This window comes from Oscarella lobularis, chromosome 3, assembly GCF_947507565.1.
Source record: "Oscarella lobularis chromosome 3, ooOscLobu1.1, whole genome shotgun sequence".
NCBI classification, from domain to species: Eukaryota; Metazoa; Porifera; class Homoscleromorpha; order Homosclerophorida; family Oscarellidae; genus Oscarella; species Oscarella lobularis.
Genome location: NC_089177.1, coordinates 2,431,527 through 2,458,228, shown reverse-complemented (window position 1 = coordinate 2,458,228; position 26,702 = coordinate 2,431,527). Strand labels below are relative to the sequence as shown.

Here is a 26,702-nt window from a genome sequence, read left to right as displayed (position 1 = left end):
CAATTCTTTGATTCTTAGAGCCTAAATAATAAATTGAGAGCCTAATCTTTGATTCTTAGAGACTAAATAATAAATTGAGTGTCTATTCTTTGAGTCTTGGAGCCTAAATAATAAATTGAGGGCCTAATCTTTGATTCTTAGGGCCTAAATAATAAATTGATGGCCTAATCTTTGATTCTTAGAGCCTAAATAATAAATTGAGGGCCTAATCTTTGATTCTTAGAGCCTAAATAATAAATTAAAGGCCTAATCTTTGATTCTTAGGGCGTAAATAATAAATTAAGGGCCTAATTTTTGATTCTTAGAGCCTAAATAATAAATTGAGGGCCTAATCTTTTATTCTTAGGGCGTAAATAAAAAATTGAGGGCCTAATCTTTGATTTTTGGGGCCTAAATAATAAATTTAGGGCCTAATCTTTGATTATTAGTGCCTTAATAATAGATGGAGGGCCTAATCTTTGATTCTTAGAGCCTAAATAATAAATTGAGGGCCTAATCTTTTATTCTTAGAGCCTGAATAATAAACTGAGGGCCTAATTTTTGATTCTTAGGGCCTAAATAATAAATTGAGGGCCTAATCTTTGATTCTTACAGCCTAAATAATAAATTGAGGGCCTAATCTTGTATTCTTAGAGCCTAAATAATAAATTGAGGGCCTAATCTTATATTCTTAGGGCCTTAATAATAAATTGAAGGCCTAATCTTTGATTCTTAGGGCCTAAACAATAAATTGAGTGCCTAATCTTTGATTCTTAGAGCCCAAAAAATAAATTGAGGGCCTAATCTTTGATTCTTAGGGCCTAAACAATAAATTGAGTGCCTAATCTTTGATTCTTAGAGCCCAAAAAATAAATTGAGGGCCTAATCTTTGATTCTTAGGGCCTTAATAATAAATTGAGGGCCTAATCTTTAATTCTTAGAGCCTAAATAATAAATTGAGGGCCTAATCTTTGATTCTTAGAGCCCAAAAAATAAATTGAGTGCCTAATCTTTGATTCTTAGAGCCCAAAAATTAAATTGAGGGCCTAATCTTTGATTCTTAGGGCCTAAATAATCAATTGAGGGCCTTATCTTTGATTCTTAGAGCCTAAATAATAAATTGAGGGCCTAATCTTTGATTCTTAGGGCCTAAATAATAAATTAAGGGCCTAATCTTTGATTCTTAGAGCCTAAATAATAAATTGAGGGCCTAATCTTTGATTCTTAGGGCATAAATAATAAATTGAGGGCCTAATCTTTGATTCTTAGTGCCTTAATAATAAATTGAGGGCCTTATCTTTTATTCTTAGAGCCTAAATATTAAATTGAGGGCCTAATCTTTTATTCTTAGGGCCTTAATAATAAATTGAGTGTCAATTCTTTGATTCTTAGAGCCTAAATAATAAATTGAGGGCCTAATCTTTGATTCTTAGGGCCTAAATAATAAATTAAGGGCCTAATCTTTGATTCTTAGAGCCTAAATAATAAATTGAAAGCCTAATCTTTGATTCTTAGGGCATAAATAATAAATTGAAGGCCTAATCTTTTATTCTTAGGGCCTAAATAATAAATTAAGGGCCTAATGTTTGATTCTTAGAGCCTAAATAATAAATTGAGGGCCTAATCTTTGATTCTTAGGGCATAAATAATAAATTGAGGGCCTAATCTTTGATTCTTAGTGCCTTAATAATAAATTGAGGGCCTAATCTTTTATTCTTAGAGCCTAAATATTAAATTGAGGGCCTAATCTTTGATTCTTAGGGCCTAAATAATAAATTGAGGGCCTAATCTTTGATTCTTAGAGCGTAAATAATAAATTGAGGGCCTAATCTTCATTCTTAGAGCCTAAATAATAAATTGAGGGCCTAATCTTTGATTCTTAGGGCATAAATAATAAATTGAGGGCCTAATCTTTGATTCTTAGTGCCTTAATAATAAATTGAGGGCCTAATCTTTTATTCTTAGAGCCTAAATATTAAATTGAGGGCCTAATCTTTGATTCTTAGGGCCTTAATAATAAATTGAGTGTCAATTCTTTGATTCTTAGAGCCTAAATAATAAATTGAGGGCCTAATCTTTGATTCTTAGGGCCTTAATAAAAAATTGAGTGGCAATTCTTTGATTCTTAGAGCCTAAATAATAAATTGAGAGCCTAATCTTTGATTCTTAGAGACTAAATAATAAATTGAGTGTCTATTCTTTGAGTCTTGGAGCCTAAATAATAAATTGAGGGCCTAATCTTTGATTGTTAGGGCCTAAATAATAAATTGATGGCCTAATCTTTGATTCTTAGAGCCTAAATAATAAATTGAGGGCCTAATCTTTGATTCTTAGAGCCTAAATAATAAATTGAGGGACTAATCTTTGATTCTTAGAGCCTAAATAATAAATTGAGGGCCTAATCTTTGATTCTTAGGGCGTAAATAATAAATTAAGGGCCTAATTTTTGATTCTTAGAGCCTAAATAATAAATTGAGGGCCTAATCTTTTATTCTTAGGGCCTAAATATTAAATTGAGGGCCTAATCTTTGATTCTTAGGGCCTTAATAATAAATTGAGTGTCAATTCTTTGATTCTTAGAGCCTAAATAATAAATTGAGGGCCTAATCTTTGATTCTTAGGGCCTTAATAAAAAATTGAGTGGCAATTCTTTGATTCTTAGAGCCTAAATAATAAATTGAGAGCCTAATCTTTGATTCTTAGAGACTAAATAATAAATTGAGTGTCTATTCTTTGAGTCTTGGAGCCTAAATAATAAATTGAGGGCCTAATCTTTGATTCTTAGGGCCTAAATAATAAATTGATGGCCTAATCTTTGATTTTTAGAGCCTAAATAATAAATTGAGAGCCTAATCTTTGATTCTTAGAGCCTAAATAATAAATTGAGGGACTAATCTTTGATTCTTAGAGCCTAAATAATAAATTGAGGGCCTAATCTTTGATTCTTAGGACGTAAATAATAAATTAAGGGCCTAATTTTTGATTCTTAGAGCCTAAATAATAAATTGAGGGCCTAATCTTTTATTCTTAGGGCGTAAATAAAAAATTGAGGGCCTAATCTTTGATTTTTGGGGCCTAAATAATAAATTTGGGGCCTAATCTTTGATTATTAGTGCCTTAATAATAGATGGAGGGCCTAATCTTTGATTCTTAGGGCCTAAATAATAAATTGAGGGCCTAATCTTTTATTCTTAGAGCCTGAATAATAAACTGAGGGCCTAATTTTTGATTCTTAGGGCCTAAATAATAAATTGAGGGCCTAATCTTTGATTCTTACAGCCTAAATAATAAATTGAGGGCCTAATCTTTTATTCTTAGAGCCTAAATAATAAATTGAGGGCCTAATCTTATATTCTTAGGGCCCTAATAATAAATTGAAGGCCTAATCTTTGATTCTTAGGGCCTAAACAATAAATTGAGTGCCTTATCTTTGATTCTTAGAGCCCAAAAAATAAATTGAGGGCCTAATCTTTGATTCTTAGGGCCTAAATAATCAATTGAGTGCCTGATCTTTGATTCTTAGAGCCTAAATAATAAATTGAGGGCCTAATCTTTGATTCTTAGGGCCTAAATAATAAATTAAGGGCCTAATCTTTGATTCTTAGAGCCTAAATAATAAATTGAGGGCCTAATCTTTGGTTCTTAGGGCATAAATAATAAATTGAGGGCCTGTCACCAGAAAAGTGGTCCGCCCGAAAAGTGGTCCCCCCGGACAGCTTTTCTTGCCTTCGAAAAGTGGTCCGGCCTACCAAAAAGTGGTCCGGGCTCGAATTTGCTCATACGCGTACTCTTCGCGATGTAGATCGACGACAAAGTACGCGAGTGCACTGCTCGTGCGCATCCACTCCCCTTCGCAACGCGTGTACGATCTTCTTTTACGCAAGGCTTCCATGCGGAGAAGGTAGGACCACTTTTCTTTGAGCAAAGAAAAGTGGTCCGGACCTCCAAATACGTAGCAGAGAGTCTTGTGCATGCTCCAAATAATTAATAGGGGGGTGCTGATACAAACGTCTCAATAAGGTAAAATAAACTGACGTCGACAAAATATCAAAAATATGAGTAAGATCACTTTTTTGCCCCCGGACCACTTTTTTGCCCCCCGGACCACTTTTCTGGCATAAAAAGTGGTCCGGGACCACTTTTTATGCCAGAAAAAGTGGTCCGGGACCACTTTCTCTGGCATAAATAGTGGTCCCGGACCACTTTTTCGGCCATAAAAAGTGGCCCGGGACCACTTTTCTGGCGGGACCACTTTTTTCATGACAGGCCTAATCTTTGATTCTTAGTGCCTTAATAATAAATTGAGGGCCTAATCTTTGATTCTTAGAGCCTAAATAATAAATTGAGGGCCTAATCTTTGATTCTTAGAGCCTAAATAATAAATTATAGGGCCTAGTCTTTGATTCTTAGGGCCTAAATAATAAATTGAGGGCCTAATCTTTGATTCTTAGAGCCTAAATAATAAATTGAGGGCCTAATCTTTGATTCTTAGCGCCTAAATAATAAATTGAGGGCCTAATCTTTGATTCTTAGAGCCTAAATAATAAATTGAGGGCCTAATCTTTGATTCTCAGAGCGTAAATAATAAATTGAGGGCCTAATCTTTGATTCTTAGAGCGTAAATAATAAATTGAGGGCCTAATCTTTGATTCTTAGAGCCTAAATAATAAATTGAGGGCCTAATCTTTGATTCTTAGAGCCTAAATAATAAATTGAGGGCCTAATCTTTGATTCTTAGGGCCCCAATAATAAATTGAGGGCCTAATCTTAGATTCTTAGAACCTAAATAATAAGTTTAGGACCTAATCTTTGATTCTTAGGGCCTAAATAATAAATTAAGGGCCTAATCTTTGATTCTTAGGGCCAAAATAATAAATTGAGGGCCTAATCTTTGATTCTTAGAGCGTAAATAATAAATTGAGGGCTTAATCTTCATTTTTAGAGCCTAAATAATAAATTGAGGGCCTAATCTTTGATTCTTAGAGCCTAAATAATAAATTGAGGGCCTAATCTTTGATTCTTAGAGCCCAAAAAATAAATTGAGCGCCTAATCTTTGACTCTTAGGGCCTAAATAATAAATTGAGGGCCTAATCTTTGATTCTTAGAGCCTAAATAATAACTTGAGGGCCTAATTTTTGATTCTTAGAGCCCAAAAAATAAATTGAGAGCCTAATCCTTGATTCTTAGGGCCTAAATAATAAATTGAGGGCCTAATCTTTGATTCTCAGAGCGTAAATAATAAATTGAGGGCCTAATCTTTGATTCTTAGAGCGTAAATAATAAATTGAGGGCCTAATCTTTGATTCTTAGAGCCTAAATAATAAATTGAGGGCCTAATCTTTGATTCTTAGCGCCTCAATAATAAATTGAGGGCCTAATCTTTGATTTTAGAGCCCAAAAAATAAATTGAGGGCCTAATCTTTGATTCTTAGAGCCTAAATAATAAATTGAGGGCCTAATCTTTGATTCTTAGGGCCCCAATAATAAATTGAGGGCCTAATCTTTGATTCTTAGAGCCTAAATAATAAATTTAGGGCCTAATCTTTGATTCTAAGGGCCTAAATAATAAATTGAGGGCCTAATCTTTGATTCTTAGGGCCTAAATAATAAATTGAGGGCCTAATCTTTGATTCTTAGAGCGTAAATAATAAATTGAGGGCCTAATCTTCATTCTTAGAGCCTAAATAATAAATTGAGGGCCTAATCTTTGATTCTTAGAGCCTAAATAATAAATTGAGGGCCTAATCTTTGATTCTTAGAGCCCAAAAAATAAATTGAGCACCTAATCTTTGACTCTTAGGGCCTAAATAATTAATTGAGAGCCTAATCTTTGATTCTTAGAGCCTAAATAATAACTTGAGGGCCTAATCTTTGATTCTTAGAGCCCAAAAAATAAATTGAGAGCCTAATCCTTGATTCTTAGGGCCTTAATAATAAATTGAGTGTCTATTCTTTGATTCTTAGAGCCTAAATAATAAATTGAGGGCCTAATCTTTGATTCTTAGAGCCTAAATAATAAATGGAGGGCCTAATCTTTGATTCTTAGGGCGTAAATAATAAATTAAGGGCCTAATTTTTGATTCTTAGAGCCTAAATAATAAATTGAAGGCCTAATCTTTGATTCTTAGGGCATAAATAATAAATTGAAGGCCTTATCTTTGATTCTTAGTGCCTTAATAATAAATTGAGGGCCTAATCTTTGATTCTTAGTGCCTTAATAATAGATGGAGGGCCTAATCTTTGATTCTTAGAGCCTAAATAATAAATTGAGGGCCTAATCTTTTATTCTTAGAGCCTAAATAATCAATTGAGGGCCTGATCTTTGATTCTTAGAGCCTAAATAATAAATTGAAGGCCTAATCTTTGATTCTTAGGGCCTAAATAATAAATTAAGGGCCTAATCTTTGATTCTTAGGGCATAAATAATAAATTGAGGGCCTAATCTTTGATTCTTAGAGCCTAAATAATAAATTGAGAGCCTATTCTTTGATTCTTAGAGCCTAAATAATAAATTGATGGCCTAATCTTTGATTCTTAGAGCCTAAATAATAAATTGAGAGCCTAATCTTTGATTCTTTGAGCCTAAATAATAAATTGAGGGCCTAATCTTTGATTCTTAGGGCATAAATAATAAATTGAAGGCCTAATCTTTGATTCTTAGTGCCTTAATAATAAATTGAGGGCCTAATCTTTGATTCTTAGAGCCTGAATAATAAATTGAGGGCCTAATCTTTGATTCTTAGAGCCTAAATAATAAATGCATTGTATTGTGGCTGCATGCATTTTGACACACGAGCTCGGGTCATGCAGCCGACAGCAAAGACTGTCACAAGTCAAAAAAAGTGATCTAATTTCAATGTACATGCAGTGATGTGTGCTTACAAATCTGCACGCTTGAAGGCACCTGACGTCACCAACTGACGGCATCGACCCAAAATGACGTCGCGTAGCGCGCTATAGAATTGCACGTGGACTCGTGAAAGTCCTGGAAAAGACTGGAAAATCAACGAAGCGGCTCAGGTACGACACTCCCTACCATTTTAGATGCAACGAAAAAACGTTCTCGATCCTTTTCGCCGTCACAAAGTCGCGGAAAAGGGGCGTTTTGCGCGTATTTTTCGCAACGTCGTTCGAAAGCGCGCTTGTAAAGCATTTTCTAGCCCTGTTAGTCCCGTTGGCGTCCCGTTAGTTGTCTCTATGCCGATAAACGATTTTTCGTGACCGAAAAAGCGTCGAACGGCTCTTTGTACTCCGCCCCCGAATGTCGAACGCTATTTTCGCCTCAGATTTGTTAGCTAGAGCAAGTCCGCCGATGCAGAATGTTTAGAATATTACCTATCTATCGATAGTTTGAGACGGTCAGATAAGATATTTGCGTTCGTACCATTTTTCTACAACCGTGAACTATAGCCCATGGTTTTAGTCAGAACCTGATCTCTTAGAATTCCGAATTTTCTGCGTTAAACGATAGGGTTTTAAACTTTGTGGATTTGCCTACCATGCCAATTTTTAGCGAGAATTATTGATGGGGCGTGGTTAGTATTAATTTTTGGGCAAAATTTGACCTGCACCGAACGTTCGACCTTGTAGTAGTGTCAAACCAGCAAAATGCAGTAGGTCTAGCACGTTTATTTAAAAAATCGGTGAGGCCAGGTTTTTTGGCATCCCTGAACTATAGCACACGGTTTTTGTTCAAAAACCGCATCTCTCGGAACTCCGAACGTTTCCCGTTAAGCGATAGGGCTTTTGTGCCTAGTCAACTCCGCAGTCTCAAAATTGTCTTTCGTGCCAATTTTCTTTACTTTTTGAGAGGCGTGGCTAATATTAATGAGTACCGGAAACGTGTCTTTTTGGGTGAAATTTGACCTGCATCAACTGTTCGACTCCGCGCCAATGTTAAACTAGTGCAGTACAATAGATCTAGCGCGTTTATTTGGAAATCGGCGAGATGCGGATTTTTAGCATCCCTGAACTATAGCACACGGTTTTTGGTCAGTTTGGGTCACCTCTCCGATTTTCAACATTTCTTTATAGAACGATGGAAATCCGTTGCCTGTTTGATCGTGCGGTACCAAATTGACCTCACACCATCAATTTTGGCCAATATTGGCATTTTTTGTAGATGTTGATATTGACATATGGATCAATGCCCTCCTCCTCCTCCACAGTTCCTTCAGCCATGCCAGGTAAAGAAGACAATAAATTTGATTAAAACTCAATTCACTTTGTTTTGATTAAGTTCTCTCCTCTCCCCAACGCAATTGCATCGACCAATCCGACGATTCAGATGCAGAAAGAAGAAGACGTAGACGAAGACATCCCCTGGGGACTTGGGATAAAGTCTCCCTCCTTGTGGGCTGGAGGTTAATATGCGCCTCCCTCCTTGGCAGCCGGAGGTTAATCCGCTGTCCCCCTGGGGACTTGGGAGAAAGTCTTCCTCCTTGGAGGCTGGAGGTTAATGTGCCTTCCTCCTGTGGACTTGGGTAAAGTCCACTGTGGGGACTGCAGTCTCAGTCCTACCGCTTGGCCAGGAGGTCAAGCGGCAGCGCAGGAGCGGCGGCGCAGGGACAACGGAAGAAGGAGGAGGAGGAGGAGGAGGAAGAAGAAGAGGAAGGGGAGACGAGAGAACTTTTTTTAATTTTTCGTACATCCGGGATATTTTTAATAAAAATTTGGCCATAACTTCTCCTACTTTTCATGCGCAAACTGCACGCGACGTAGAATGACGTGTACGTCTGTGTACGTCGTTTTACGTCGCGCGCTTTAGTTTAGCTTGGGGCTGGCGCGCTCTCATGCAAGACGCGCATGCCCCTAAGCTAAACTGACCTGCTCTTGTCTCCTTATCGTGGAGATCAAGAGCCTGCTCTCGTCTCCGTATCCTGGAGATCGAGAGCAAAACACATGCAACTACTTAAAACATGCAAAATATGCAAAAAAAGTATCTTCTTCAAGTCTCTTCTTTTCCGCTTCCTTCACTTCACCTCCTTCAGAGAAGCTAAAAAATGAGAGGCGCTTTTACAAACCAAAGGGTCACGCGACAAGGCACTGTGCACTGATTAAAAGTTAGAAAGCCTCGCCGACGATGTCACTATTGGGGAGCTCTCCTTGCTGCGCGATCGCGCTGAAAGAACATGACCCGGCAACTCTATTTGGGGACCCCACTGGTGTTCGATTGCGTTCGCGCGTCGGACTGGCGTGCGTAGGCACGAACTGAGACCTCGGGATTGCTTGGGGAGCGATGAGGAAGAGAAGAAATTCGCGAGCCGGCTTTAGGGGGACCCTCGCTACGCGATCGCGCTGGAAAGCATCCTCGTGCTTATGCGAGAGTATAATAAAGCTTACCAGGATCCTATAGCCAGTAGAAGAAGAGCGAGAGACGCGCCCGACGTGGCGCGAGTGGCGTGGCGTCGCGAACGACGCCCCCGGATATAGGCACATTGTGATACCAGGTGATACAGTGTACTCCAAAAATGACGGACAATAACAGCAGCAACAAAAAACACGCAAACTGTAAAAGAAGAAGAAAATAGTAGAGGGATGAACAAAAGAAAACGCACAGGTAAAGATCAGTGTCAACGTTCCCACGAGTTTTTCAGACAAAGAAAGAAAAGGCACACGCCATGAAAACGGCAATCAACTGCCAGACGACATTGACTAGAAATTCATACAGTGTTTTTGTTTTCTTGCAGACGTAAGTATTGTACTACTGTACCTCGTTCTGCTGCGCTACACTTCGTCTTCAGATCCCCAGGGCAAGTCACTGGCTTACCTTGGCTGACCCGACGACCGGCAACGGAATTGTCATAGACCACGTTCTGCCAATTTACACCGATCAGAGTGAGATTATTTCGCGTCACGAAAGCGTTGACATCGAACTGGCAGTGAGAGCAGTCGTCTCCTGTATACTCACCAGCTGTGAAATTCATGATGGTCGACTGCTGTCGGTACAGAAGAAAGACGTATGGATACGTAGTCTTGAAAGGAGACGGTGGCCTATAACTCTGGGCGGCGGTTCCGGTCGACAGAGAATTGCCGTCGAAGTTGATCATCTATATAAATATAAAGAAAGCACTCCCCCGACTAAAAATAGTCGCTCTTCCGGTATCTCACCAGCCAATGAAGACCAGGTGACGACAAACTCGCCGGCACGCCGAGCATCAGAAGCGCATACTTTCCGGTCGCTGGACTGGCATTCCCCGCGCCGTACAGAAACTTCACCGAAGGCGCACCGCGAAGGTCGACCGCCGAAGCGTCTTCGTTGAGGCGCGGATTGGGAACCGTTTTCACGGAAGCACCCTCGTACGAAATCGTGCAGCTGCACGCGGTCACGTCGAGCGGGGAGGAGGTGAAGGTGAGAGAGATGAGCGCTTCGGCTGACGCATTGAAAGCGGCTTTGGGAACGAAGGCGAAGTTCTCGGCGGCGATGTTGCCCACTATTATCTCCAGACATTGGTCGAAGTCGGCCGCTGTTGAAAAGGATTCCATCCGGCACTGGCCATCTTCGTTTTCGTCTTCAAATGAGAGGCCTACGCAAAGAGCAACGACGAGAACGAGCTTGCAGGTGTGCATTGTGTATCTCCGGAATGAACTTGCGCATGCCTCAACCAATCAAAAAGTCACACTGCTGCGGCCACTGCTGCTTGGGGGGTCTGTGTACGTCATCGCCGATCTGACACCCCCAATGGCACGTCACGCTGGCAAGCCAGCGGAGAACTACTAGTACGTTATACGCGCCCCCAAATCGCAGGGAGGGTCGGGAGGGAAAAAGCACCTATCTCGCGCGCGCGCAGGCTAGTGCCCCAATGCCCTCTCTACCTCTCTCTACCCGGATCGCGCGCTTATACCGCCGCGCGCGCGCCACATTTCCCGCCCGTTACGAATATCAAAATAAACAATAAACAATCTGGTTTCCTTAGGCTGAGTAATTAGGCTTACCCAGCAGAAGCGCTGCGTTGGTGAGATACTACCGTAAGTACTGTAAGTCTCAGAGCAAGCTTCTACGCAACCGACCGCAACCGACGGTATCTACTAGGAAGAAAGCGATTACGATATAATTTACTGAGATTAGTTGACAACGCACACTGATACAAACAATACCATGATGTTAGTCGTACTTACGCAACTTCTTGAGCCTCGTCCCTTGGAAGGCCTGGTCCTTGTTTCTGCTGCATGCAGCTGCGAGCTACACTCTCAAACAGTCTAAAATATCATGTTAATATTATACACGTGAGTAACTTTCGTTGCTGTATCAGCGTACTTTTCAATTTCCGGCGCACAGTGAACGAAACTATGACCCCAAAACTTGTATATAGGATTTCGTATTAATTCAATGAAGGTGATGAGAAGGCCCCAGGGATGTGGCCTATTCACAATCAGCCTTTCCAGAAGAACTCTATAAAGGAAGAACTCGATCTAAACAAACTATGTCTCCAGTGCGAAACGAACCGCGTGATTTGCTCTTGAATAGCTTCAGAGTTGGCTTCGGCGAACAAATACAGCAGCACGCAACTGAAATAATGCGTGTGACTGTTCGGAAATCTCAGCTGATTGGCGATGGCATTGAGAAACAAGTAACGACCTGTACGTCAGAACATCCAGTTCAGAGAAGTCTGATACGAATGCAGAACACTCGCTCACCTTCGGTATCGAGATCGACAGCCAAATTCTGAAATATATCCATGTGGGACGAGTGAGTAATCGTCGATAGCGAAGGAGTTCCACTTCGGCTGTGAATATACGTGATCGCCTGCATGCCCACGTACAAAACGAGGGCATTCATCAACGATACATTGTAGCGCGTGCCCGGCTCAATTGACGTCTATAGCCCACCCTCTCGATTTCAAAACGATTCTGCAATTTTACTGCCCACCTGAAGGTGTTTTCGGAGTTGAGATAGAAACGTGACAGGAGCCCTCGTTTGAATATACGAATCAAGGTCCTACACGTACATGAAGTAGATAACGTCTGGCTAAACGACACAAAGAGCTTCTAGTTACCTTCTTGAAATTTGCCGGTTGAATTGACTGCGAAACGTTCGTGAGTATTCGAGGAGCGTGAGTGATTTCAGGTAGCATGTCGACCTAAGGAATTTATATCGCAATTTCCTTTGATGCGTACTTCGTTTTACTTTCAAATTGGGCGTGAAAGGATCCGGAAGGCGCATGTTGCGCGGAAACGCGCTGAGAATGAGGTTGCGCATCTGAACGCAATTGGGCGGTATGACGTCGCAAAAGCTGAAGTGATAGTCGCATAGAAATTCGGGAAAGTCGTGCAGCAGAACGAGAAGCACACGCAAAGTGCCCTAAAGTTAATCAAACGTTAAACTCAAAAAGACGAAACGACGCGTCTCTTTTACTTTGTATAACAACTGAGTTGATTTCGCCAGTTCGGCATTTCGCAGGAAGGGAGCGAGAAAACGAAACAGATCCAACAGTAGCTGCTGAAACGACGACCATCCCTGCAAGGAAAATACTGTCATATTCAAAAGAGTTAGTCGTAGATTAATGTACTTTTTGCTGGGGTGACGCTCCCAGCAATTTTCCAATCATTATACGATGAGCTACGAGTTCTAGCCAAGCGTAGGCGAAGCCAGGAGCACGCGCTGGTCGCAGATTATGAAACGTGTTGCTAAAGAAAACGAGAGTAGACTAGGTCACACAAGTGAAACGCAACTTTTTCACCTGAACGACTGCAAGACGAGAAAATTGATAGCGTCGAAGATGGGGTCAGGAACGTTTAGCTCTTGTAGCAGCATTGTCAAAAGACGATGATACGGCAATTGTTGAAATTCCGTCTTTCTGACGTCATGATCTTGAACGAGCACGTGAGCGACGGTCGAAAGCACCTAAAAAACAATGCTGTTCCAAGTACTCCTACCGCGTCACAAATTACTTTATTCAGAAGATTGATTTTCGTAACGGTAGTCGAGGCGTCGCCCGAATGCTTCACCAGAACGACGATCAGTTTGACGTAGGCGTCCATTGTGTGGTAGCACTTGGCTCGAGCCAAGGCGGGATTCTGCAAAAAAACGCTAGAAGTTTGTCGGCGCCCTACTCTCTCCCTCACGTGAAGCTGGTGTTCTGAGAAATTGAGATTTCTGTAGCAAAGCTCCACGCACATTTCCGTGCTGATGCGGAAGAATCGTGATATGAGATCGTCCGACCTTAGCATGCCGTGCTGATGAAGCTGAGAAAAAGAAACTCGAGTTATAATTCTAAATAGTTGCACGCCACCACTTACTTTTCCCAAGTACGCTGCATAAAGTTTTTCGCTGTCTCTCGTTGGTTGATGGTAGAGTCGGACCCATTCTGTTAGCAAGTACTCCACCTAGTGAAAAAATAAGCAACGTTTCCTTGGCGCAGGCAAGTCATCTTTCTCACCTTTTCGTGCAAGCCCGGGGGATCGTCGAAGTCGGGCGGAGTCGCGGTGATCGTTGCCGATAGAAGACGGTTCTGCGCCGCTCCATACGCCGACATTTCGAGCTGTTCTCGGTTCATTTGAACGGCCTCCAAAAGTGACGTCAATCTAAAAGTGACGCCAGATGAGATAACGAAGACACTGCCGTGCTCACTCACCCTTCGGGCGGATGTCTTGCATTCGCCGCTAGTCGAGCGAGAGTTTCGAGCATGTGAGACATGTCAGCCTGGGAAAAAAAGAAAAAGGCTCATTATTTTGGCGTTTCCTCCCCTTGGGGAGATGCCCCTTCCCCTTGCCTGCGAAAGAGGACAATCCTGCTTCTCCTCGACGAAATAGAGACGCGCCAGTCGCAAGCAGAAATTGACAGCAGCAAAATTGAGCCCGTTTTCCATTGCCTAGACGGACGAACGCTTGCCCCACACGCGCACGTACGGCGACGTACTGCTCACCTGAGCCATGTGCAAGTCGAATTCGCGAACGTATATCAACTGCGATCGAATCAGCAGATCGACTGCCTCCACGTTGAATTTTATTTCCTCGCGCGAATTTAGTAAAATTCTGGTGAAGAAAAGACAAGTGACTTACGACAGTGCCAGTGGAGATGCGCGTAATCACCTTGTGCAATGTTTGCTCGCCCACAGAGGCCCGTAAGCGCGAGGACTTTGAAGCCCTTTTAATACCAACAGCTGCGAATTTCGAAAACGCACAAAGAGGTCGGGATCTTGCGGCGGCTGAGCGAGACCTTCCAGCAGACCATCCATAGCCTAAAGCCGCAATATATAAATCACATCTACTTCAAAGATGCAGTATGAAACGTATACTCTTTGCAGGAGTAAAAGCGCGGAAGCAGCATCGCCTCTCATCAGCAGAGCCTGTTGAAGCGTTTCGTTAAGCATGTTCATTGCGACGACGTGATGACTCGACGACGAGGAGGCGACCGCTTTCAAGTTCTGCTGGAGATCCTGCGAACACTTTTCGAGAATGTGAACGACCTCTTCGGCAGGGTAACCCTAGCGACGCGAATAAACTTTAGAGAAGGGAAGAAGAAATGTTCGATGTCTATCTCGCCTGCGTGATTTTCGTCGGCGGCTGCTTCGGAGGTAGAAATCCGGGCACGCAATTCGCGAATTCTTCGTAGACGCGGGCCTGCTGGCTCGTCACGCCACCCACCTTAGGAAATATTCACCAATTGTTCTGATCTGATCTGGTTTTTCTCACTTTGTGTCTAAGCGGTTCGGGCATTCGTTCCGCTTGGTACGTCAACACGTGATGATTGCAGTAGCGTCTTCCCTCGGTCCGAGCCATCTTTCTCAACTCGAATTCCTAAAACGTGACTTTGACTAAATTTAGAAGCGGTTCGCCAAGCCAATGTCTCACCTCCGATAATCTTTTGTCCATTTCCGGCACAGCCTTTTCCATTGCCGTTTTCTGTATGAAGGCGCTGGCGAGTTCCGTGTTCTCCATGGCAACGGTTTCGGCCGCTTTTTCAATCAACGATTTTTGCTGATCCACCAACCCCATATTCTATGCAAAGATGCGCGATATCTTCTGGCCACTACGCACTACTCTTAGCCGCTCACCCTTAGCATTGACGCGAAACTCTGCTTCAAATTATTGCTGATGTTCATGTAGAGCGGTTCTCGGCACGTGATCATGGCCATTCCAGCAGTCAAATGACGGACCATGTGATGGGCGGCGATTCTCATGCGACCCTCTTCGGGGTCCAGAGCAAAATCCTGACACAAAGAGCAATAATAGGACATATTGCAAATTGTGCAATTCTTTTCTCCTTCTCCACCTTTTTGATTATGTGTTCCGCTGTAGTCGCCGCTATCTTGACGGATCGTTCTACTACGGGATGAATGAGATCTTGCACGGCTCTTTCCACTGCAGGTCGAACGTAGGTCATAAGCGACGGATGATTTTGGAATAAAGGCAACTAGGAAGCGAGTGAAAATTGTTCTTGACTGCGTTTGTCTCCTTTTCTTACGTCTGCGTTCATTTTCAAACGATCCTTGAGTCCGGCGAGCGTCGTCACGTTGATGTCGCTGTAGTGAAACGACGGCTTTTGCACCACGGGAAGCGGAGCCGCCGATTCTCCTTGCGAAAGAAAACAAAAAAGTCGTTGTACAGATAAAACAAAGTTCCGCTACTACGGTTTTACCTGGGCCGGATAGTTGTGCGACTCTCAGCTTGTCCGCATTAGTCAAGGCCCCCTTCGTAGCAATGTCCTATGAAGAGAGAGAGAGAGAGTAAGAAGCGCGAGTGACGTACAAGAAGATGGTCGCTTTACCTTGAGCTCGAGGGAAAGGTTCTTGCACAGCACTTCAATTTCGAACTTGAGGTTCAGCTAAAGAATGACGACACCGTTGCAATCGAAGAAGGCAAGACAGCTCTCTTTGTCTATATTCGTGCCTTGATGCTAGGTAAGCCGTGAACTTCGACGAGAACGCCCAAAATGCCCATAGTCCACGGATTTGGCGGCCGAAAAACCTGAAACTATGCGGTAGACAAACCTACGCTATCGCGTAATTCCACTAACACAGTTCTTCTGTCCACACGACTCTAATACTTTCGTCACGAAAGGAACGACGTAAAGCATGTCCTACAAAATCGCCCGCGTAAAAGCCACGTCTTTTATGCATGTAGCCATTTATTGGACGACTTACCTGTTGCCCGCGCACGTACGCTTCCAGGAGTAAATTTTTCACGGCGAGATCCTTCAGCGACATAACAGTTAAGACAAAATATCGTCAATCGCAAAATTTACCCTTTGGAGAATAGGTCGATTTTTGGCCAACGTAAACATCCCAAGCCAATGGCCGAGATTCTTCAGCAAAGATCGATCAGAGAAATTTGCGTCCCCTTTGTCGGCATGCAGCAGAACCTGCGATAGCAAACAGACATAAATAAAAATTCATTCGAGCACTGTTGTGAATCTTATCTCTTACTTTGATGTTCCTATACGTCTCTGAAAGAACTTTCAGAGGAAGTTCGCCGTCTCGATGCAATTCCACGTACGCCACGTAGAGATTGTGATAGTTGGGCTCGATGCTGATTCGCCGTAGGACCATGTAGTGAGCCAACCACTCCAAGTGCTGAACTTGGACCATCGCTAATATTTCTTCAGCCTGGGTAGGGAGAGAAATCAGCCAATGCATGATGCCGGTTGTGCGCAGGCGACCTTTTGCTGCAGATTCTGCAGAGTAAGATTATTGAACATAAAAGCGACTTTCTCCTGAACGTCATCCGGCGGAACGGTGAAAGTCGGGGTTTCGCTCACCGCCACCAAAAGGGTGTCTATATTCGTCGGGTTAGCTATGGAAGGTGCCTTTAGAGAAAGACGATAGAAGAACGATTACCACGCTAACGTATCATGATACCGACCTGGCTTTGTCCTGCTGAGGCTCCGCCACCTCCTGCGTTGGAGAGCGGCTTCGATTGACCGGCCATCGCGGGAGGAGCAGCTGGTTTGGGCGATTGTAGAGGAAGCGGAGCAAGAGGCGCCGGAACAGCGGCTACGGTCGGTCTTTCGCTCTACAGAAAAACGTTAGGTAGCAAAGAGAACGTACGAAATCTGGCCTACCATTGCTGCTGTCGTCGTTCGAGGCGGCGGATCTTGTTCTTGCCTCCCGTATTCAACATACTAGCAAATTCACATTGAACATAGTAACCAAGATCAAATTGGTCTTCGCTATACTTCGATCAAAGACGGAGGAAATTCTCGGAAGTGAGGAATGGCTGCGATGTGATTGCAATACTGGGAGTACTCTTTCAAACTAACAAACACGTCGCTCAATCAATATCGTGCAAGTGCACAGTGAACAACACATATTACCGCGTTTTGAATTTATCCAAAGCGAAAATTCCGAACAGGTAAAGCTTGTCGGAGACCGGTTTCTGCAGCGCCTGCAAAACGTAGCGCAGAGCCGTGCCGAGTGTCATATAGCTAAGCATCGACAAAAGTTCTCTCCTAGAAAAAACGATCCTCTAATTCTTACGTCACGAGTCCGAGTTGAATGAGACCGCCAAACAGAGACGCGGTTATCTGCAACTCCTTGTCGGGATAGTTGTGAAAGAACTTGTGCTCTTCGAACAGACTCCTCAACATGCACATGAAAACGTCCTAATAGAAACGGGGGGGCCCGATGAAGAGGAGGATAAAAGACTCCCGTTCGATCTACACTCACTCTTTCCTGGGAATTCTGCGAGTCTTTGAGACGTTTCAATATTTCCAGCACTTCGTCCACGCTCATGCTCTGCACGTACAATCTCTGAAAGTAGGAGTTCGCCTCGTCGTCGACCTCGCGCGAAAACGACTGATCGATGCCCGGAATCACGTCTAAAAGAAGAGATACGATGTCAAATCTCTCTCTATGCATACCCAATTACTTTGTCGAATGCTGATCACCGACGCCGACGGCATCTGACCCTGGCCGCCGTGAACGGGCGGCAATTCGGCTCCCATCGGCGGCGGTCTTCCCCCGGCGTGGGACCCCAGTCCAACTCCCGCTTCCATGCCGCCGGGCAGCGCTTCGGTGGAAAGCGACGAGAGCGAGGCGGGCTCACGAGAATTCGCCGACGGCGCCGTTGTCGTCGAATTAAACAGTCCCAGCGACGACGACGGTCCGCCGAACATTGACGTGAGCCTGCCGACGGCCCTGCCCGTCGGTTCTATGCCGGCTGTGGGCATGCGAAGTTGAGGCTTCGGGATGATAGAAGCGTAGGTGTCAACAAGTTGTCGCAAGATTTCTGCCGGTTCCGCGTTCATCGGTCTATGAAAACGGAACTTTGGTGGTGGTGGTGGTGGTGGTGGTAGCAATCAAAGTGGATTTTACCCGTTGTACAGTTGAAGACAGCCGAGCATGATTCCAATTGTTTCTTGGGGAAGACCGGGCTTCTCGCTTCCGTTGAACTGTAGACGACGCCTAAGATAGATCACGCACGCCGACACGAACGATTCCTATTTTTTTTAAAGATCGTCAATCGATTTCACTTTGATCTGCTCCCTTGAACACCACGCGTACCTGATGCTCTCTGATTTTTTCCGTTAGCCACTTGTCGAGCTTTAGAAAGTCTCTCCTCGACGCGAGTGCAGCGAGGTCGATGGTAAATGCAAACTGCGCTCCGTTTAGGAGAAGAGTCAATGCCTTGGAGTAGAATTCTTAGCAAAGAATCTACGCTATTCTCTTAGTTCGTACTTGGAGCTCGTGAGATATTTCCAAAATGCGAGATAATTTCGATTGATCGAACGTTTCTCCTTTCATGTACCAGTCACACATTCCCTGCAGAATTAGTGACCTCGTAGCTCCCTGGGGGGGAAAAAAAAGATAGAAAAGAAACGTTAAGGAAATCGCTCATAGAATAGACCCCCTTTGAAGGTCAAAGAATTTATTTAGGTTCGAAATATGCCGCGCATCTTTTTACAGTCAGTACAAGAGGAGCAAAGTACGACTCTTACCGGTGCCGTCCACGCGTACTGTAGAATGGCAACACGATGCGGATGACCCGAAATGATTCCCGGAAAGAGAAGCGCGAACAGATCGGTCCTCAACGCCGTCCACGAAGTCTAAGCAAGAAAACGAATAAAACATCTCGCTGCGTTTCAAAAAAAAAAACACCATACGTTTAGCTGAAGCACGCCGAGAAAGAGAATGTCAGGCATGTTCTTGATCGGATAATTGAGCAAGGCGTGGACTGCGTCATAGTGTCCAGCGTCGGACAGTTGAAAGAGAATGCTCAAAACATCGAGAGACGTCCTGCAAAGCGAAAAGGAAGGAAGATATTGAATTCGTGCAATCAACCAATGATGAATAACACTATACCAGACTGGTCTTGCCGGTGTCGGAAGATTCAGCATGTCAAAACGAATTGCCTGGTGCGGGTAGTCAGTAAACGAAAAGCCGGACCCTCCACTCAAAGCCATTTTTATCCAAGACAACTACGAGAACGTCACTAAGAGAATCAATCCACCGGGGCGCACTCTGGTCACCTGGCCTTCGCTGTTTGCCCACAAAGTGTACAGAACGTGAACGGGAAATTGAATCTAGTCAAACAAGCCATTAGGTCTAATAAAGAGGATATATAGCGTTCACGCGAGCTCTTACGTCCGTTCCTCGCTTGTACGCTCTCATGATCACATTCAAACCGTCTGGATCTTTGATCGCGAAGCCTGGATGGTCGAGTGCTCGCACAACGTCGATCCAGTTCAACTTAGGTGCCTAGAAAATGCGTGCATGCTAAACAAACACGTTAAAATGACGTCAGAATCAATCGCACGAGAGATTTGACGACGTCAGCAAAAACGTCCGTATTCCACGTCGGCGCAATGGTCTGCATTTCGTGCGCTTTCTCCGTCTCCCAAAGAGAATTCGACGAACTGGAGAGACTCTATCAAGTCAAAAGACATAAACCTCTGAAATTTCAAGATCAATCGTCAGACCTGAAGAGGCACTTGATCGGAGAGGCCAGTATGCGTTCTCGCCATCATTCCTAAGAAATTGATTTCTCGACTCGCGCGTAGGAGCAACTGGAGAGACATCTTTACCAAGGCAATGAGCCACGCATTGAGGAGTGATTTGATCGAGATGAGCAGAAGAAAAGACCTCTCGCAAAACTTCGGGTCTTAATAATAATTAAAATAGCAAATAGGACACCGCACGAAACGAGAGCTCGCGACTATTCACTTCGACGTCGCATAATATCCCATCTCCTCCATGATATTGCAAACGCGAATGGGACTCAGATGAACGGGAGTCGAAACCGATTCTAGAAGTCTATAAACATCATTAGAAAATTCTTCGCCGAGCCTAACATGTAGGAGATCTCACTTAGCTATGTCGATGTCGGGTCGACTTGGATAGAGTAGCGGAGACAAGACAATGGGCACTCGTTCCTTAGGAAAATCTAAGAACTGCGAGTGAAAAACGTCGTCTTTAGATGTTTCGGTTGCTTGCCCTTTCGAAGTGCAGCCAAAAAAGAGTCGAGTTGTTCTTTCGTGATTCCAATTTCGTCGAGATGGGATTGGAGAAGGTGGGTCAGGAGAGCGTGGATGATTTCTATGCCCACGTCGTGAAGCCCACCTTCTTGGCCATCTGAAAATTCCAAATAGAAATAATGTCGACGAGTTACGTACATCCCAATTCGTATTACAAGGTTCGCTGTAGGATTTTATCAGATCGGGAAGTTTGCCTCGGAGAAACTCGGAGACTGCGCGAAAACGAAAAAAAATTGAAACTCGAACGACATGTTACGCACGCGCGTCATACTTTCGGCTCTGACATCGGGATCTGGATAATTGAGAAGACCCAATCCCAAGGCAACCTTGTGAGAAAAGAGAAACGTAAAAGATAACTACAAAATTCTCAATTAGCGTACCTCCTGAACTCGAGCGAGCTTCAAAACGCGGGACAGCTGCTGCAGGAGCAGCGTGGACGGTTTCAAAGCCTAGATCATCAATATAGCTCAAGTTTCTAAAAAAAGTCGACGCATTTCGTACGGGTTCGTCGAAAGCGTGGCATAGAACCGTCGAAAAGTAGGGTTTAGTCAGGAGTCCGACGAATTCTTGGCCGAGAAGCTGGATCTGGAGGCAGAGAGTAACAACGAGGGAAGAAGCGCCAAATCCAAGATGGCGACTCGCCTGTTGGATATCTCGGCCGCCCGTTTGTTTTCCGTCGCTACTGAGATCGATTTGATTTAAGAGACATCGGAAGAGATGCCTGTGCGCTTCGACGCCGTACTTCTCGACGAACTAGACGGAGAACGGATCGAAAAGGGAGGTGTGATCTCTTTCTAGGCCTCACGCCGGCTATTTCGACGACGCTCGCTTTGAAATTCTTTTTGCAGAGGTTCGAGACGAGATAGGAAATGTGGGATAAGCCAAGTAGCTCCGGATTTACCGACATCTTGCCGCATCGCTCTCCCGTATAAGGAAATTCGTTTTTCGAACGGGCAACTTACCGTTGTGAGCATCTCTAAAAATTTCACGCTCTATCGTCAGTGGTAATGATAACACAGAAAGAATCCAAGTGAAAACTATGACGTGTTTTTTCTTTATCAATTCTAATAAACGGGATTCGCGTGGAAAGCACCTTTCTTCTGTACTAACGGCAAACTTTGTCCTTTCGACGACGACGCCGCCGCGCGAGAGTCGATTGCTTTTAGAGGGGGAGAATCATGCAGTTTATAGCTACTTCAAATACGATTTGTACAAGAGCAGCGACTTTCGCGTCTGCCGCTCTTGCTCCAATAAAAACAACAGGTCTTTGAAGTTGACCCGTCTCAGTCTCGTCTTACGAGCCTGAAAAGCAAAAAAAGCTCGGCTAGCTTTCGCGCCTCGGTGCGACCCCCGGACCGGCGTACCGTACCTGAGCTCTAGCCAACGCAACTCCGCTCGGATTACTAGGGTTCGTCAACGCGTCGGCGTCAGATCCGTCCAAACGACCGTACTTTGGAAAAAAACGAAGGCCACCGTGTACGAAAAAAATGCGTGCAAGAAGGATGCCGATTCTACCTGCGCTGCGTCGGCTGCTGCCTGCAGATCGATTTTTCGTTTTCGCGATCCAATTGCCATCAGCGCCGTCTCGTTCGCCGCTCTCTTTCGCAGTATCTCGTCTTCCTCTTGTTGCATCTAATTGTCAATTGAAAGCGCCTTATCTTTGAGCTGCTATAGAACGGTACCTGCTTCGCTTTCTCTTTCAAAAATGCAAGCTCGGCGTCGTCCTGTTTCGATCGGCTCTATATATAAATATACATGTAGAAGATTTCGTAACAAAGACTTTTTCATATTTTACTTTAGCCGCTTTCAATAAAAGCTCTCGTTCTCGCTCCTGTTTCTTCTTTGCGTGAATTTGATCGATTCGTTCGAAAACTTTAAGCTGAGCTTTTGTATCGGAAACGCCTTCGCTACTCTGATCCTCCTAAAACAGCAATTACAGTAGCAGCAAAAGCCAAAGAAAGGCGTCGCACCTTGTGAATTTCTAATCGATGCTGCGAAAGGACGGCCAATTTTTCGACGAGATCCCTTAGATATTCCTGCAAGAAAGCCATCTGATAATAAAGAAAGCGACGACGATGCAAATGTAAGACACACTTCGACAGCGTGAGACAATAAAGGAGGAACGTCGGGAGACATAGACTCAATCCCGCTACGCGGAACTAAGAAAACCAAAAAAAATGATCTCACCTACTGTACAATACATCAACGATAGTCAATTCTAAACGTACGCATTTCCGTCGTTAAAAACGTCTCCGTCTGATCTTGAACGAGGAAGAGATCCTCCTTGATCGATCTCGTTGCGCCGGCGACGAGCTCCGAATTGGTAGCGGAAATTCGCGCCGTCTCTTCCTAAAAAGAACTCTCGAACTCCACTAAATCGTACGTTATCTCGCTTACCATTAAATTAACCCCTGCCATCGACGTGACGTCGGTGATGTCGTCGTCGTCCATTCGAACGGGTCCGGCCTCTCCGGCGACGCCACTACTACCTCCGCCGGGAGCTCCGACTCCAGTTGCCTTCTGTTTGCCTTTCGTACCTCCTCCGCCACCCTTGGTAGGTGTAGACGAAGCAACCGACTTCTTGGCAGCTATAAAAGCGTTTGATCAAAACGCCCGAATGACTTTTATTCATACAGGTAGTTGGTCTCGCAGGGGCTGCCTTTGGACTAGCCGTCCCAGTGGAGGCTGCCTGCTGAAGTTGCGACGGCTGTTGTTGGGGTATAATGACGGGCTGCTGTGCCTGCTGTTGAAGCGGGGCCGAGTACACAGGCTGAATAACAACTTGCTGTTGTTGCTGAGGCTGTTGTTGCTGAGGCTGTTGTTGCTGAGGCTGTTGTGGCTGTTGTGAAAGTTGCGGCTGTTGCAAAGGCTGCTGTTGTTGCTGCTGCGGAGTTTCGGGCTTCGGTATAGACACTGCAATCTGTTGCTTCTGCTGCTGCTGTTGCTGCTGTTGCTGTTGCTGTTGTTGCTGGAGCTGTTGATACAATTGAGCGGACAGCGTCACTATCTGGCCTGAGGTCGTCTTCACTTGAATAAAAGGGCCTTGCTGCGGTTGCGACTGTTGCACTTGCACTGGCTTGATTGCTTGAGCTGCGGGATGTTGAACAGGAGTCGCTTGAGGCAGCGAAGTCAGCTGCGTCTGTGAATTTTGCTGTTGCTGTCGATTTCTTTCGTCAAGGGCTTTGAGTTCACTTCTCAGTTGAGGCACGCCACTCTGAAGAAAAAGAACGTATTTTTACCAATCAATTCTTCCCATATTCTATTGACGTGCCTTGAGTAAACTTAACAATTCCGTTGTAGATCCGGTTTGCGACTCTCCCATCTGCTGCACGAAGAGCTCCTCTGACAAACTTCCAGACTGAAACACAAACACAAAAAAACACAATAAAAACGACCCCAAGAGACTGACATTCCCAAACAAAAAAGTCACTATCGACAGCACCTGCCCTAAACTACGTACCACAAGCTGCTTGACCAAGTCCGTCACCATAGCCCCGCTTTCGGACGACGTCTTATTCGCCAGCATAACGAGATTATTCAAAAATTTCTTCACTTTATCGCTCGGCTGTTCCTGTTGCTGTTGCTGTTGAGCCGGTGGCGGCGCCGTCGCCGCCGCCGCCGCCGCCGCCGCCGCCGCCACCGTCACGCTTCCCGTTTGCCCGTTCGACGGCACCGAACTTCCGCCGACGCTACTAGCGGCGATAATTGGCTGTTGCTGCAGAGAGGGCGTGGCCAATCTCTGCGGCAACGCTCCGATGCCGGCGAGCGAACGAGACTGCACCGTGGGTCGCGGTGCGATCGGAACCGGTTGCCGCGCATTCGCCGCTACCGCAGCGGCGGTGGCGACGGTGGCGGCGGCGGTGGGACCGACGGCTCCCCCTCCTGGCGGTGCCGCGGGCGCGCGAGGTAGAACGCGCGTTAGCATTGGCGAAGACGACGTCGAATCGTCGGCGTTCGTCGACAATTGAACGCTTCGCATATGCTGCGTCGGTGCCGTCGGATTGGCGACGAGTCCGGTATTCGACACGATTTGGGTGGTTAGGAGGGCCTGCGCCATGTTGGTTCCTTGTTGCCGAGACGCCATCGAAGGAAAGGCGGATTTCTGGCCGTCGAGCGGCGGATTCGGGTCGACCGGAGACTGGAGCAGTTCGTCGAGGAAACTGGCCGCCATCTCCGGGCACCCTTGGACCGTGTTTCTCGAGCCTTGCGAGAAGCAAGACTGGATACAAACGCAAGCACGCCGGGATTTTATCAATACCGAAGAGTCTGCGTAGTCCAACGTGTGGGTTACGTCACGGCGTGGGTGGTTCCCTCCGCGGGTCAAGCGCGCGTGCTAATTACGTGTACAAGTGAAAGCTTGCCCCTTTTTTCAAAGAGAATACGCCTGCACACAAGCAGATAAACTCTACCTAACGCAAATCTAAGTCGAAAAGTTGCACTCAACTAAAGAGCGTGTATCTAAGGGGATAAAGTGCTAACTTCGACTTTCAACTTCAAGTTTCAGCAGCATCTTTGTCACGACTAGAATTACTCTAAACAGAAAAAAAAGGCAGCATTACAAGTGACCCAAAGCATCAATAATCTCATAGGGAAATTTAAATATCTACCTGTTGTGGGCGCCTGCCTCCTTTTCCCCTTCGAGCTTCAATCCATTCACCACTATTTTCACTTCTTTGATATTCGCCGCCGCCGCCGCCGCCGCCTCCTCCTCTGGCTCGATAATTGCCTCTGCCTCCTCCCCCCCTATAGAATCCTCGTGCTCTGCCACCTCCGCGTCGATACGATTGGCCATCTTGATAGTTGCCCTCCGCATCATCATCATCGCGACGATAACGATCATTTGACCAGCCGCCTCCTCGTCCTCGGCCTCTTCCGCGCCCGCCTCGGCCCCTGTATCCTCCTCCTCCTCCTCGCCTTGATCGCCCGCTGCCACCGCCACGCATCTCTCTGGTACTGCCCACGCCAAACGTTTCCTTGTTGACAGCCTTCTCGGCCTGCCAAGATGACCTAACCTCACAAAAAAATACATTTACACAAATCATAATAATAATATAAATGCTTTCCACTTCACCTTTCGCCTGAGCTTGTCGACTCCGTTGATATAGAATCGAAGAACGACTTCTTTTTGCTGTAGTACTTTTCTTGCAATCCCTCTTCATTTCCATTGATCATTGCATCGGTAGCTTCGGATGACGCTGCCGACTCGGACACGTTCTCCAGCGTCACCTTTTCCATCTGCTTCCCAATTTCTTCCTCCTTATTGAATCGGGCATTGGCCACGTCGAAATCGAAATCCGGCTTCAACTGAGGACCCTTCGCACCTCCGCCAGCGCTACCTCCGCCTCGCCGATTTCCTAAAATGTACAACAATATGAATGTATTTTTTTTTATTCATTCCAACCCAACCTGACGGTTGAAACGATCTCGTGCCACCGCCACCGCGTTGTCCTTTCTTTCCCTGCTGTCCCTTCTCAGTCGTCGACGTCGTCGTCCGCGGTCCCGATTCCCCCTTTCGTTTCGTCTCTTCCTCCCCGCCATCCTTCTCGTCCGAATCCTTTTTCGTCGTCTCCCCGCTGCCGCTTCCTCCTTCCTTCGCCTTCGCCGTCGCGTCGCTCTGAACGGGATCGCCGAGAGGCGGACCCGGCGGCGTCGTCGTCGTCGTCGTCGTCGTCAACGGATACGCGTACATGAACGCGCCCGGATTCGGCGGAGCAGCGTAGAGAGGCGCCGACGCGGGCAAATAGGACGAAGACGACGGGCTCGGACCCGAGTGCTGGAGAGGATTGGGGAGGGGGGGCCGATTCGCGGCGGGGGCCGCTGGCGGACGATTCGATTCACTTACGGATACGATCGCTGGATCTTGGGGCGCTTTTTCGAGTTCGGGAGCGCGCGGCGGCTCGCATACGGTGAGGTCTTTGATGTCGGTTGCGCGGAAGACGATGTAGTCGAATATTTCGTCTCGCGGACCGGTTGGACGTTCGACGACGCGATTTTCCGTGCCGTACGATTTGACTGCAGTGGAGGAAAACATCGGATGTTGAAACGACTAAATGCGCTAGCTTTGTTACCTTGGGAGAGGGTCACCGTCTGCTGATCGGCATTGATTGCGTGAAGAACGCCTTCGTAGCGTATCTGTGCCTTCGATATCAAGCTGATTCGGCTTCCCAGGTATGCACTAGGACCGCTCATCTCCGAACGACGCTGATGCGGCAGCGATGCCTCGGAAACGAAAGGATTGTCTCGAATGAACCAGTGACTTGATCGAGTCTGCGCGCAAAAGCTCGTGACGTCAGTCAAAATAACACCATC

At 45.4% G+C, this 26,702-nt stretch overlaps 3 protein-coding genes across 4 annotated transcripts; all 3 read right to left on the bottom strand.

Annotated features, from left to right (window-relative positions):
* Nucleotides 1–9,423: 9,423 nt before the first annotated feature.
* LOC136185421 (CCR4-NOT transcription complex subunit 1-like) lies at nucleotides 9,424–21,315 on the bottom strand. The gene is made up of 62 exons (XM_065972555.1): nucleotides 21,199–21,315; nucleotides 21,036–21,146; nucleotides 20,895–20,978; nucleotides 20,774–20,842; nucleotides 20,665–20,719; nucleotides 20,549–20,605; nucleotides 20,353–20,490; nucleotides 20,227–20,302; nucleotides 20,083–20,172; nucleotides 19,944–20,020; nucleotides 19,839–19,888; nucleotides 19,676–19,786; nucleotides 19,504–19,617; nucleotides 19,389–19,442; nucleotides 19,222–19,337; nucleotides 19,023–19,155; nucleotides 18,858–18,965; nucleotides 18,598–18,708; nucleotides 18,424–18,546; nucleotides 18,235–18,359; nucleotides 17,789–18,171; nucleotides 17,587–17,738; nucleotides 17,398–17,522; nucleotides 17,235–17,345; nucleotides 17,097–17,175; nucleotides 16,983–17,042; nucleotides 16,784–16,933; nucleotides 16,581–16,727; nucleotides 16,348–16,527; nucleotides 16,167–16,283; nucleotides 16,066–16,116; nucleotides 15,939–16,001; nucleotides 15,812–15,889; nucleotides 15,690–15,746; nucleotides 15,561–15,627; nucleotides 15,387–15,496; nucleotides 15,195–15,335; nucleotides 14,977–15,132; nucleotides 14,774–14,920; nucleotides 14,615–14,719; nucleotides 14,465–14,566; nucleotides 14,218–14,406; nucleotides 14,012–14,160; nucleotides 13,846–13,954; nucleotides 13,693–13,791; nucleotides 13,555–13,622; nucleotides 13,360–13,504; nucleotides 13,220–13,306; nucleotides 13,046–13,165; nucleotides 12,872–12,997; nucleotides 12,661–12,824; nucleotides 12,490–12,607; nucleotides 12,336–12,437; nucleotides 12,108–12,281; nucleotides 11,977–12,060; nucleotides 11,850–11,918; nucleotides 11,618–11,798; nucleotides 11,426–11,558; nucleotides 11,238–11,372; nucleotides 10,091–11,179; nucleotides 9,693–10,029; nucleotides 9,424–9,634 (listed from the first exon to the last, which is right to left on the bottom strand). The coding sequence occupies exons 1-60, from the start codon at nucleotides 21,298–21,300 to the stop codon at nucleotides 11,095–11,097; spliced, it is 6,822 nt and encodes a 2,273-aa protein (XP_065828627.1). The 5' UTR covers nucleotides 21,301–21,315; the 3' UTR covers nucleotides 9,424–9,634; nucleotides 9,693–10,029; nucleotides 10,091–11,094.
* Nucleotides 21,316–21,418: 103 nt separating this feature from the next.
* LOC136184990 (transcription initiation factor TFIID subunit 4-like) lies at nucleotides 21,419–24,645 on the bottom strand. The gene is made up of 12 exons (XM_065972022.1): nucleotides 23,854–24,645; nucleotides 23,665–23,751; nucleotides 23,028–23,607; nucleotides 22,791–22,981; nucleotides 22,622–22,742; nucleotides 22,488–22,552; nucleotides 22,364–22,429; nucleotides 22,189–22,314; nucleotides 22,076–22,132; nucleotides 21,909–22,025; nucleotides 21,763–21,843; nucleotides 21,419–21,695 (listed from the first exon to the last, which is right to left on the bottom strand). Exons 1-12 carry the CDS (start codon nucleotides 24,562–24,564, stop codon nucleotides 21,585–21,587), a joined length of 2,313 nt encoding a protein of 770 aa, XP_065828094.1. The 5' UTR covers nucleotides 24,565–24,645; the 3' UTR covers nucleotides 21,419–21,584.
* Nucleotides 24,646–24,737: 92 nt separating this feature from the next.
* LOC136184992 (protein LSM14 homolog B-like) lies at nucleotides 24,738–26,658 on the bottom strand. Of its 2 annotated transcripts, XM_065972024.1 has the most exons (6): nucleotides 26,462–26,658; nucleotides 26,236–26,405; nucleotides 25,800–26,166; nucleotides 25,465–25,747; nucleotides 25,001–25,400; nucleotides 24,738–24,925 (listed from the first exon to the last, which is right to left on the bottom strand). In XM_065972024.1, exons 1-6 carry the CDS (start codon nucleotides 26,580–26,582, stop codon nucleotides 24,887–24,889), a joined length of 1,380 nt encoding a protein of 459 aa, XP_065828096.1. In that variant the 5' UTR covers nucleotides 26,583–26,658; the 3' UTR covers nucleotides 24,738–24,886. The 2 variants fall into 2 exon arrangements, with proteins under 2 accessions (XP_065828096.1, XP_065828095.1); XM_065972023.1 differs by having other exon boundaries at nucleotides 25,800–26,405.
* Nucleotides 26,659–26,702: the final 44 nt, after the last annotated feature.

Coding starts and splice junctions, on each gene's coding strand:
- LOC136184992 (XM_065972023.1), bottom strand. CDS start 26,582: ATGAGCGGTCCTAGTGCATACCTGGGAAGCCGAATCAGCTTGATATCG. Junction 26,406..26,461: donor GACGGTGACCCTCTCCCAAG/GTAACAAAGCTA, acceptor CCTCCACTGCAG/TCAAATCGTACGGCACGGAA. Junction 25,401..25,464: donor TCGACAAGCTCAGGCGAAAG/GTGAAGTGGAAA, acceptor TTGTGAGGTTAG/GTCATCTTGGCAGGCCGAGA.
- LOC136184990 (XM_065972022.1), bottom strand. CDS start 24,564: ATGGCGGCCAGTTTCCTCGACGAACTGCTCCAGTCTCCGGTCGACCCG. Junction 22,553..22,621: donor GTTTTTAACGACGGAAATGC/GTACGTTTAGAA, acceptor TGGTTTTCTTAG/TTCCGCGTAGCGGGATTGAG. Junction 22,430..22,487: donor TATTGTCTCACGCTGTCGAA/GTGTGTCTTACA, acceptor GCTTTCTTGCAG/GAATATCTAAGGGATCTCGT.
- LOC136185421 (XM_065972555.1), bottom strand. CDS start 21,300: ATGTCGGTAAATCCGGAGCTACTTGGCTTATCCCACATTTCCTATCTC. Junction 20,606..20,664: donor TCCCGATGTCAGAGCCGAAA/GTATGACGCGCG, acceptor GTTTTCGCGCAG/TCTCCGAGTTTCTCCGAGGC. Junction 17,176..17,234: donor TTGGATAAATTCAAAACGCG/GTAATATGTGTT, acceptor CGTGTTTGTTAG/TTTGAAAGAGTACTCCCAGT.